We start from the raw sequence: 12057 nt of genomic DNA on the forward strand, positions 1-12057 counted from the left end.
TATAGTATAGGTTGCCAATCAGAGTATAGGCTTTGAAAAAAAGTACATTGTAGAGTAGTTGTTTACCAAAGTAGGCGAAGTATAGAAATATACGAGTTATAGATAAGGTGCCGAGTGGTGGAATAATATTAATGGCAAGTCAACATAACGTACAAGAGAGTAAAACGCTGATAAAGAATAGACAGGAAGGAACTCACATCAACTTCGTGATTATGTTATTTTGTTTTATCCTAACTGGTTGGTGGGTAACTGGTTCCATAGGTACAAGACCAGTGGTAGTGGGCAGTCGACTGTGTGGACCTTTGGAGTTTTTGCGGTAGTAGTTAGTGTCTCTTAGAGATCGAGTATCCATAGGTCCAGTGAGTTACCTGTCCACATCAAGTAAAAGATTAGGGAGGAAATTACGAAGAATGAAGCTATTCAATTTCCGCATTTTAGGTGCTTTGGTTGAGATTTGTTCAGAGAAGTTTAGACTATCTGAGTAATGTACCCCTAGGTCAGTTACTGATATCAGCCTGGGGAGTGTGTTCTTGGTAAGTGCTAGTTTCACTTTGAGAGACGTGTCTTTAATACATAGCTAGCCGCACTTCCCTGTGTTGAGCTCTAACCCTTAGCGTTTGCACCAGTTGTCTACCATGTTGTTTTCATGTTGGGCTGTTTGCATAGTACTACGTACATCGCAAATGTCAGTTTTATAGGTGACTTTGAGTCATCAGTGTAAAGGTAGGTCTTACCTGTGCTGGAGCACTTGCATATATTGTTGATGCAGATTGTTAAGAACAATGGGCTCGAGACACTACTCTGCACAAAACCACTGGTTATTGGTCGAGGTGTATTTATTTTGTCCCTATTTTATTCTACAGAACATGGGCTTTCGTTCTATGTATCATTCATTGCCATAACCCTTTTTGTTCCGAAGCTATTATAATTTAAACATGATATTTTGCACTTTATTTTCTACCCTTATTCCCAGTTTTGGACATAATTGTATTTTTCCAAATTATTGTGCGTTGTGGTCAGGTAAATCACCTATTTATTCATTTACCTTTTTGCACAAATCTGAATTCAGAGATTTCACAGGAAATCAGGATATCGCAATACAGCCAGTAGTGTTCCAACTGTCTTGTCTTCTCTCATTACCGTGCTTGCCAGACAATCAGGTGCTAGAATAGTTTTCTTCTCTCTACCCCACCTCGAACTCACGCGTACTGGCCTCAAGGTTAAACTGGCCAGCCTATTGCGTCAAGGTCTTAATCAAGAGTGGACAGATCAAGGTCATAACAATTTTGTGTTGCAGTGTCTGAACGGCTGTAGCTATTAGAGCAATTCCTGGGAGGATTAATTTTAGGCTTTTAATCGGAACCTCTAGGATAATGCTGACACTATAGAGACGTACGTGGATTGGCGTTTTGGGGTGGCTGAGTGTTTGGGATTAGGATGAATGGTTGCTGATGCTTGATTTTCAGTCTTTTTTCGAACTAGCAGCAGTATGCGACGCGCTTTCGTTTTCAGGAGATGTAGGGTCTGGTGTTTTAGGGTTTATGCAATGGCAAACGTTGTAACTGCCGCTACTACGTAGGCTGGGTTGATTGTTTTGCAATTCATTGAAGATTCGACGCTGGATAGTAGTTCTGTCGTTGATGATTTTCATCTTTTTAAATGTTGGAATACGCCTTAGTAATGAGTGACTATTAGGGAGGTGACTGGCTTCTGTTATACTACTAAACTGAAATAGAATTGGACAAGAGGCTCTAGTCTGCGCTTTACATAATCTTCTTGTTACACTCTGAGATTGCGACAATCCATATTCTTGTAGTAGAGCATTTTTAGTAGTCTTTACGTTCGCACTATCTGGTATATTATATAAAATAACATTCTGCACACACTGTAGTCATTTCAACACTTCAGATGATATATGGTCAATTACTTTTTCAGTGTTTTTATAATTTTGAGATCAGGATTTTCTGGAACACTGATTAAATATTTGTACGGTAATATATCTTGAACAGTTTGGGTGAGGCTAAGTTGTATATCACTGCTTTTAAAACTACCACTGGTGAGACTATTGGAATTTATATCAACATTGTTCGGGTCTCTATGGCTGCATACCGACATCTTGTGTCTACCGGGTGGTCACCTTGTGCATACTTAGTTGAGGAATGGAGCATATGTCTGGACGAGTAGTCGGTATCTACGTCTACTCTTATTTATATCTACAAACGAGATGCAAGGTAGTGATATGTCATGCCCAAGTAGCATAGTGCACGTCTAGTGTAGCTGTAAGAAGATCATAGTAACATACAGACTGATCAGTGTGTTCAAGTTGTCATTTAGAGACATGTTTAAGAATACAGGTTCTTGACTAGGTCAACTCTAACAACCTACTCGTGACAGTATATTTGCTAGGTAAGATATTATAAAACTTTTAAATATATATCCACAACCATATTAATAATGACCTTAAAAGATTCACCATACGCCCTGCTAACTGTCTTCAGCACTCTCTGCAATATAGCAAAGTCTTTTTTCAAAAGCCCGGGGAAGAATAATGGAGAGCAGTAAAGAATAGTAAGTAATATGCAAGAATCGAAAAATATTAAGAGTAAATGTCGAGTAATCCCAGAGGCATGCAACCTCTTTATGCAGTAAGTCAGACGAACAACATTCTCTGACAACAGTAAAACATGAGGAGACCAAGGGAGATCGTGCAGAAAAAAGAGAGGAAGAAAGAGGTAAGAGAAAAGCTCCTCGTGGCACACTTTTACGATACAGTAGAGACGTTGAACACTTTCCTCATAACACGGTGTATTGTTCTCTTCCAAAGAGGTAGGAACATACCCGGTTCATTGTCCAGCTGCCAGTGTTGACGCTGAATAAATTGTCAAGTAAAATTTGTATTGGGATAGAATCAAAAGCAGAAGTATAGTCCAGAAAGGCGCATCAAACATACTTTTTACTTTTTTCCAAGCTGAACAGTATATTGTGATACAGAACAGCAACAGTATCTAGTATTCTCCTTTTGCATTTGCAAGCAAAGTTATGCGGATCAATGTGCTCTTTTAGTGCAGGTTATAGTGGGAGTATCAGTAATTTTTCTACTGTTTTGAGGAAAAGTGAAGTTATTGCTATGGGTCCCAATTTCACATTCTTATAGCCAGATACTTCCTTAGGTATAGGGATTATCTTCATCCTTCTCCACATTTTCGGTATGAGATTCGTTGAGAAGGATCTGTCAAAGATACTCGAGAATGAATAACATAGAACGTCAGCACATTTTAAAAAAATGAGGTTTGGGATATCATCAGGTCTTAAACGTCGGGATGAATTAAGTGACTGGAGACATCTTCGGACATCAATTTCAGTGAAAATAGGAACACAACTATTCTTCAGACCTGTGGATAAAGGGTGCATGACATCAGATGACTGACGTACAAAAGACTTATTTTAGTCACAAACATTCAGCTGGTTATTGCTTCTAATGGGCCTCTCACCTCTAAGTTCTTTAAACAGTTTCCACATACTTGAAAACTTTCTACGAGATGGGAGTTTCAGAGAAAACATTGAGTTCAGACGTCTCATCTCTTGGTCTGTAAGACCACTTAGCTTTCGATCTTCAATGGGGTTTTTCTCGTCGAATATTCTTTTCCTTTACCTTCCATAGTCCTTTTAATTGTGGAGATGTGAGTCAATCGAAACTTAAGAAAGATGGTTTCACTGAGACAACAAATATCAAAACAGAATTTAAGATAACAAGTGACAACACCAGCAGTGTTTTTCAGTGAATCATCTGTAAATAATTCCCAGTTAGTCGTACGAAACACGTTTTTCAGATTTCGGATATTTTCTTCTGAGTAATTCCGATATTTGACTTTCTTGGTTTGATGTAAGAGTGTACTCTCCCCATGCTTTCCATATACTTTAGGTAGAACACAATGGAGCACATTTACGAGTCACATATGTACCCACATTGGTGAAGACGAAGTTTAAATGAGTATCTAAACGAGTGAGACAATCTACTACATTTTGGTGACCTAGCGATGAAAGAAACTTACAGTCAGATGAATTGAAATCACCACATACAATTGAAAGTGAACCACTGAAGGCAGTAATAGCGAATTCAGTGAATTTATCAGAGAAAACAGACCTAGCGGCAGCTTGGTCACATGAAGAGAACGCTAACAGACTCAGAGTTCTTTGGGTTGACTTCACACAACTAGTTTCAAACTAGATCAACTTTCAACTACATACTAAACTCAACGGGACTACATTAATTTACCGATTTTGACGAGTTATTATTTTTGTAAAGAATAGTCAGACGGGCCATAATGACATTTATGGAAACCAATAACTTGTTATACAGCAGACAACGTGGTTTTAGAAAGGGTTTATCTTGTACAGAGAACCTCCTTGTAGCAAGGGAATTTTGGATAAAGGCACTAGACAATGGAAACTCAGTGGATGTTGTCTATATAGACTTCAGTAAGGCTTTTGACAGGATGCCTACTAATAGACTGCTATTGAAGTTAGAAAATATTGGTATTGCTGGACCTCTTTTAAAATGGATTAAGGATTGCCTAATAGGTCGTATGCAGAAAGTATGAGTAAATTCCAAACGCTCCATATCGAAACCAGTACCTAGTGGAGTACCCCAAGGTTCCGTCCTAGGTCCTTTACTTTTTATACTGTATGTAAATGATCTCCCAAGTATAGTACAGTCTGCAATGTTGTTATACGCTGACGATGTGAAGATCTGGCGAGTAATGGCTGGAGACACAGACGCATGTGATTTTCAGAAAGACTTAAATAATATGATTAACTGGTCTCAAGAATGGCTGATGCCTATCAACGCGGCAAAGTGTGTCTACATGCAATTTGGGGATTTAAAGGTTAATGGGTACAACATAGGGGAAGTGCCGTTACCCGTGGTTCGGTCTCATAAGCATCTAGGGGTGACAGCGAGTCATGATCTTAAGACGATGGCCCATTGTCTGAAGGTCGCAGCAAAGTGTTTTCGAGCCCTCTGGGCTTTAAAACGGACATTCACAAAGTTAGATACCACCATGTTCACCACAGTATACACAACCTTAGTGAGAAATAAGCTTGAGAACTGCGTTCAGGCTGCAAGCCCCTGCTTAAAATGTGACTCGGACATACTAGAAAAAGTACAGAGGGCAGCTACCCATGCAATTCCAGAACTCCGAGGTTTACCATACAAAGAGCAGCTTGAGAAGCTGGACCTCTTTACTATGTCCGATTGCAGACTAAGGGGAGATCTAATTTTGATGTACAGAATACTGAGAAGTCATTTTGGACCAGCTTATTCCCTCTTTTTCTTCTTCTCTTCTCTCTTTCTTCTTTCGGAGGACATAAAAGGCGAGTAGAAAAGCCAAGAACGAACAAAATACCCGTGGCATACAGGTTTTCACATCGAGTCATCAACACTTGGAACCAGCCGTCCGAAGCAATGGTGTCCACAACTTCAATCGACTCATTCAAGAGAAGACTGGACACTCACAGAAGCATACTGGAAAAGGAATAACATAGGCCGTAGGCATTCTGTCCTTACTACACAAATCTGAATATGATTAGCATCTGCGTCCTATATTTTGGGATGTCATTTAAATGACAATGCTTCTTCAGGCTTGTGACATCAAAATTTTAAATCCCATAAAAAAAGTAGGTGTGTTCTTCCTAAGTATTTCCGGCAGTATAGGAATGTTTGTTACTAGTGTTTAAATTTACTGTCGTGTTCCGACCCGCTCTCTCTGGATTCGTAGCTCGTGCTAATCATGACGCTGGTGAAGAGTGTGGTTAAGCGAAAACGCGTGTCAGCCAAGCGTCAGTATCACCATCTGAAGTTTATAGCCAAAGTAAATAAACAGCGTAAGAAGGAGGGAAAAGACCCATTGCCTGGATTAAGGACTCCTAAACCTGAAAAATTAGCGGAGAAACCCAAAGCACGATTTGTAAGATAATTTATTTTGACGTCTCTTCTTTTCAAGCCGTGTAGTTATGTAAGACAACAGGAGAAACGGAAGCTACGTCTGCGAAAAACGAAGTGCTTTTCTCAGCACGTTCGGAAGATTCGTTCCAGCGTACAGCCAGGAACTATACTCATCCTGCTTGCCGGACCGCACAAAGGCAAGCGTGTTGTCTTCCTAAAAGCTTTAAAGAGTGGGTTGCTGCTTGTCACAGGTGGGTTAAGGCATGTTTGTAATTATCGACCAGGACCTTTTAAGTATAATGGTGTTCCACTTCGGAGAGTAGATCAGTGTTACGTAATTGCAACATCAACTCGGATTAATATTTCGGAGTTTGAGTTACCCAAGCACATCGATGATGAATACTTCCGGCGTGTCGATCTTAAAGAGCACAAAACAGAGGCCGAGAAACTGTTCAGTACTGAGACAAAGGTGAGTTATTCCCGAATATTCTATACTGACACATTCTGGCCTTCTACCCTATAAAAGAACTTGAGGGTTGATAATAACATTCTGGATGTACGGCTTATTAAAAATTTTCTTCTCTTTCAGAAATACACTGTTAGTGACACTCGAAAGGAAGACCAAAAAATTGTGGACAAGCAAATTCGTGCATCGATTAAAAGTCACCTCGATTCGAAGATTTTGCACGCTTACCTGCGTTCACTTTTTTCATTAGGCAAAAGGGATTATCCACACAAAATGATTTTCTAATGTAATTTTACAATAAATGCTAGTCAGGAAAATTTCTTTTGTCTACCGATTTATGTTCGATCCTTAGTATTTTGTGCCTTGATTTCGAGGAAGTTTGTGGGCTTCTGTTATTATCGAACTTTATATGTTTCTGCGATTTAAATCCCATGCGCTATTCGTTTGCCGTTTCGAACACTTAGTCTCTACTAACTCTAGCCTATTTTTTTATAAACTTCGACTTCGTGGCAGTTTCAGCACTACAAGAAACGACACGTATCATTCCCGCAGCATCGATGGTTTCATGTATGCTGATAATTGTGCATCTTAGGGATTTTCCGAGTTTACCTGATTTGGAATAAGGCACCATGCCTTTTCTAGTATTCAGTACCTTCTCTATTTGAAGGTCCATGACTTGCGCGGTCTGGCATTCCTTTTTTATCCTCTGATAAATAATGAAGTGTCTCGTTTAGTTGAAATGGAGTTGGTGTAGTTGTGGACTTTTTGCGAGGTTTGTCCCGTGAAATGCAGAACTTACGGTCACATATCATCATGGTGACCACGTCGAGTCAGCAAGGAGACGCAACAAGTCCGAATTGCTGGGATGAGGTCTCTTTTAGCTGTACCCTAAAGGTTTAGGTGTTCACCCTGTATATTCCGTCTTGACATAAAGGCGCTAGTGGAAGTCCTCTCTATAGTAGTACCCTGCCATTAGTGTCTGGTTTACTATTGGACTTTAATGACTGCATACTACTGTTATCTTTTTCGTGAATAAACCGTCTTAAGACGTTACATGTTTCATTTTTCTATTATTCGGTTACGTAGCAACTAGTTCCCGGTTTCTTTACTTATTTCTGCTTGTAGTTACATCGTTCTGTGAGGTGAGAAGATTATGATATCAGTATTGTGATTAGTTCAAAGTTCTTACGACTGATTCACCGAATAGCCTTAAGATTTCATATAGCAACCTTGTCTCAATCCACCAATTTATCCGCGTAAACAGAATATCGTGTAAAAATGTAGATAGTCTTCGTATAAATATCCAAAGGGAAAGCACGTTCGTTGTCAAAGAGGCTTTTGCAGAAACTGGACATTTGTATTTTCAGTCGTTTTGTAAATGCTTACTAACTGGGAAGTTTCAGTACGGGGTTTATGAAGTTCAAATCGAAATTTGGTTAGGGATTGGTGGTTTTATCACATCCGTGTGGATTCATTTCCTAGTTTGTTGATCTGTTTAGTTTATCGGTAAGGATATCCGAGAAATTGCGTGACATGAACAGAATATCTAGGAGGAGTTACTGCGAAATTTATTACTAAAAAAATAACCTGAATAGCATAGTTTGGGTTTGAGGACTGTTACTTCTTTTCAACACAACTTAAATGTGCTAATTCCATCTTTTTCTTAGATCTGTATCACCATACTTGATGGTTTGGTGTGACTGCTAAAAGTTCAAATATATATTGACAGTTTGCAAATGAAACGTTTATTATGTGGTTCTCATATTTTACTAATATGTTCTGTAGTTTTGTACTCAAATATATTCGATTGTCCCCACTTGTGTTCTCGCTCACTACAATATATAAATCATTTTGTACTCTCTGAGCTAGATCATTTATTCAGTTTGTCAAGAGTTTTCTACAGAAAGGGGTTGCAGTGAAGTAATTAAAAGAAAAACCTGTTTGCGGAAATCAATCCTAACGGACTGTCAGCATTTGGAGAATTTCGGGAAAGCAGGGTGCTCAAGGCAACTGTTTCTTCCTAACTTAGTTGCAGAAGTCGTAGATCTTTAGTAATCGCACAATTTTATAACCGTAACAGAGATTCGATGTTAATGGCTTCTTAATTGAAATATTAGAAGTCGTGTATTATGATCAGTATTTACGTTACTAGATTTAAGGATTAGTTTTATTTAATTAATGAGCGTCCCACTACGAAGTGTGGTCATTTAGTATGCTAACTATTAAAATATTGATGTATATTTTTGCTTGTTTCCAGTCACTTGTCGTCTTACCAGCTCTTATTTAAATTTGTCATAATTCCTATGCTCGTTTTTACTGGAAAACTAAGTCAAAATCAATTATCCGTATAAATCCTGGGCATCAAGCATTTATATTTTCCTACAATGATTTAATTTCCTGAAAACATATTTTTCGTCTAAATCTAATCACTTTGTTTTGTTTCTGTTAGAGCGATTGGTACGTTTAACTTGATTCATTTGATTATTTGAGCTATATGAATTGAAAAATTGTGTTGTTTATGTTTTACTTAGTATGAGAACGACATAACCTTTGAAATTAAATCGTGATTGTGTGGTTATATACTTGGATGAATACGGAATAGTAAAACTGGCGAGTTCAGTGCAAGAAAATATTTATGTACATATAACCATTACCTGATATTCGATATGATGTACTTGTGTCTGTATAGATACAGATTTGATCGTCAGTCAAAAAAGATGACAAAGGATTTCCTTTGGAATTATCCTGTCGCTAGATCATTTTAGATATCAAAATACGCAAAGGAAGAGCAAAATCCTCAAACAACACGGAGAGCATCAACCCAATCACACTTGATGGCGAAACTGTGGAAGAGGTGGAAACTTTAACGCACCTGGACAGCATCGTTAATGAATACGGATGATCCGATGCAGACGTCAAGGCAAGGATTGGTAAAGTAGGGGTGGCGTTCCTACGGTTGAAGAACATATGGAACTAAAAACAATTGTCAACCAACACCAAAGTGAGAATCTTCAATTCGAACGTCAAAACAGTTCTACTGTACGGAACTTAAAATTGGAGAACTATCACAACCATCAACAAAAGGTACAAGTATTTCTAAACAATTGTCTACGCAAGATACTCAATGTCTGTTGACCGGATACTATCAGCAACAGCCTACTGTGGGAGGGAACAAACCAGCTTCCAGTTGAAGAGGGAGTTGGGAAACGACGCCGAGAGTGGATGGGACACACATTGAGGAAATCATCAAACTGCATCACGAAGCAAGCTTCGACTTGAAATTGTGTGGGGAGATGGAAATGAAGAAGACCAAGGAAGAAACTGCTGCGAAAATCAGAAGCAGATATGAGAAGGATGAATAGCGTCTGGAAAGAACTGAAAAAGATTGCCCATGACAGAGTTAGATGGAAAGTGCTGGTGGGTGGCCTATGCTCCTTCACGAGGTGTAACAAGTGTTAGTAAGTAAGATCATTACGGAAAAAGAAAGCAGTAGATAGTAATTTTGTTTCCTAAGTACTGCTTTTAAAATAGGTTATTTTAACCTGTCATAGAATTAAACTTTTTCCCGATATTTTATGTATTGTATAAGTAAAATTCCGTAATATAGTTAAGTCATTGTCCTAGGTGGGGTTTTGTTCTCTAATATGAATGGTTTGGTTGTGAAGCATTCATTGTTCTTCTGAATAACATCAGCAGCACAAACTTCAGGTTGAAGTGAAGTGCTCGAATCTCTCCACATATGACTCATCTCGTCCCATCAACATCGATCTTGATTAGTTGTTGTTGACTTTTAAGCTGTCTTTGTCGATCATATTTTGACTGTATCTCCCTTTGATCCTATTTTTAGTCCTATATTTGTCCATTATTTTTTCTGAGTGGTTGATAAATCAGATCGATTTCCATGTTTTTGTTGACTGCTAATTGACCTGAGTTCCATGCTTCTAAAAATTTCCAGGTGCTTTTCGTATTACCTCTCTCCAAGATCTCAACATTTTCCCAGTCGAATGCGTGTCTATGGTTGCCAGCATGCATTGGTATAAACGAAGATATTTCATGACGTTTAAACGCTAATTGATGCTCGTGCAGGCAAAGATGAAGGGAGCGTCCACTTTGTCCGACATAGTGTTTTTCGCAGTTGGAACAGTGTATTTTGAAGACGTCCCATTTTTCTTCTTTTGTTATTTCGTCCACTGGTTTGAATAGGATTGACTCAAGCGGTTCTGCTGTTATGTGCACTGCACCTGCTCTCAAATGCCCTGGTACGGCTGAGGGTGGGAAATGCTCTTGCATGGCCACGCCTATACAGCCACTGTCAGGGAAGTCCTACTCATTTCCTTCTCGCGGCGGGGTGGTTGTTTAGGAATTTGAGAGGACGAAAAGTGAATATCCAGCGTTTTGACCAGGTCGGTGGACATGAAGGATTCACCTAGGGGAGTTGGAAAACCATTTCAAACTCATAGTGCACATGGGCTCCAGGATCCTGAGGGAACAAGTGGCGTATGAACTTATTGTTGGTCACCGGCTACCAGGTGGCTGAATCTCTTAACGTTACTCCATTGCCTCGTGGATCAGACCTTTAGGTCAAAGGCTCCGGTGTGGCCACCTAAGAAAACCACCTGCTTCGGTCTGGTCACCCGGGCAATATCACAGAGTTCACACAAATTAATGATAACGGCTACTGAACTCAGTGTTATTGTGTAACGAGTATGTATTTGGTGTTCCTTTGTACCAACGTTTATGTGTTCAAATAAGTAAATAAACTGCACCTATTCCAAACGGCCCCAATAATCTCGCTGTAATTTCTGATATACCTTTTATACATGGTGGGGTGATCCGTTTGTTGGTTTCTGTGCTTGGTTTCCTTTCCGTTGATGAATTGGGTTGACATTTTTTGATGAGGTTGAATAAGCAGCCGTTCTTTTAAAGGATGACCATTGGATATTTTCTTCACTCTTCCACACTAACAGAGTTCTGGAGTGTGTTCTTGGCCTCTTGAATGAAGCTTGTACGCAGTTGATTTTGTGAGTTATTGGGTTGCTGCTACTGTAATTGAGAACTTGATCTATGTATACCGGCTCCCTAATAATTGAGTCTCCAGTTTCTCTGTGTCGGTTCTGGTGATCAGTACATCCAAAGATGATAGTTTGTTGTGTGGCTCCTTTTCCATTGTAAATTTTATGTCAACGAAGACGTGGATCAGATTGTAGGTGTTTTTCAGGTCGTCCTTTTTGATGATTAAATTAATTATTGGGCAGTTTTAGACAGAAATATTTAGGTCTAAATTTTAATAAACTGAGGGCTCTTCAGTTACTGGTACAGATTGAAAATTTGTACGAAATATATGTATTGGAAAATCCATTCTCGTATTTGACTTATTTAACTCCGTTATTCATTAACGCGATATAAATCGATAACTATATACGAGAATTGATGAGATGTATTTTTCGATAGCAATCAGAAACGATCTCACTGGAGTCAGATCCCGGGCCACTAATAACTCATTGTGATCAAAAATATACTTGACATTGCTAGACTTTAACTAGTCCCCTCTTAATGAAATGTTATTCTCAATAAGAGAGTAAAGTAAATTTATATAGTAAGTCCACAAAAAGTATAGATACTGCTGCTATTCACATAGTATGATTAG

At 38.9% G+C, this 12057-nt stretch overlaps 1 protein-coding gene across 1 annotated transcript; it reads left to right on the forward strand.

Moving 5' to 3' along the window:
* The first annotated feature begins 5714 nt into the window (after nucleotides 1-5714).
* Nucleotides 5715-8166, forward strand: RPL6_1 (60S ribosomal protein L6). Its single transcript, XM_051211441.1, has 4 exons — nucleotides 5715-5966; nucleotides 6003-6195; nucleotides 6229-6413; nucleotides 6534-8166. Exons 1-4 carry the CDS (start codon nucleotides 5790-5792, stop codon nucleotides 6693-6695), a joined length of 717 nt encoding a protein of 238 aa, XP_051071504.1. The 5' UTR covers nucleotides 5715-5789; the 3' UTR covers nucleotides 6696-8166.
* Nucleotides 8167-12057: the final 3891 nt, after the last annotated feature.

Source organism: Schistosoma haematobium, chromosome ZW (genome assembly GCF_000699445.3).
Source record: "Schistosoma haematobium chromosome ZW, whole genome shotgun sequence".
NCBI lineage: Eukaryota > Metazoa > Platyhelminthes > Trematoda > Strigeidida > Schistosomatidae > Schistosoma > Schistosoma haematobium.

Excerpts from the sequence above, each read along its gene's own strand:
- RPL6_1 (XM_051211441.1), top strand. The coding sequence starts at position 5,790 with ATGACGCTGGTGAAGAGTGTGGTTAAGCGAAAACGCGTGTCAGCCAAG. Across the intron at positions 5,967-6,002 it reads AGAAACCCAAAGCACGATTT|CCGTGTAGTTATGTAAGACA; the intron begins GTAAGATAATTT and ends CTTCTTTTCAAG. Across the intron at positions 6,196-6,228 it reads TGGGTTGCTGCTTGTCACAG|GACCTTTTAAGTATAATGGT; the intron begins GTGGGTTAAGGC and ends ATTATCGACCAG.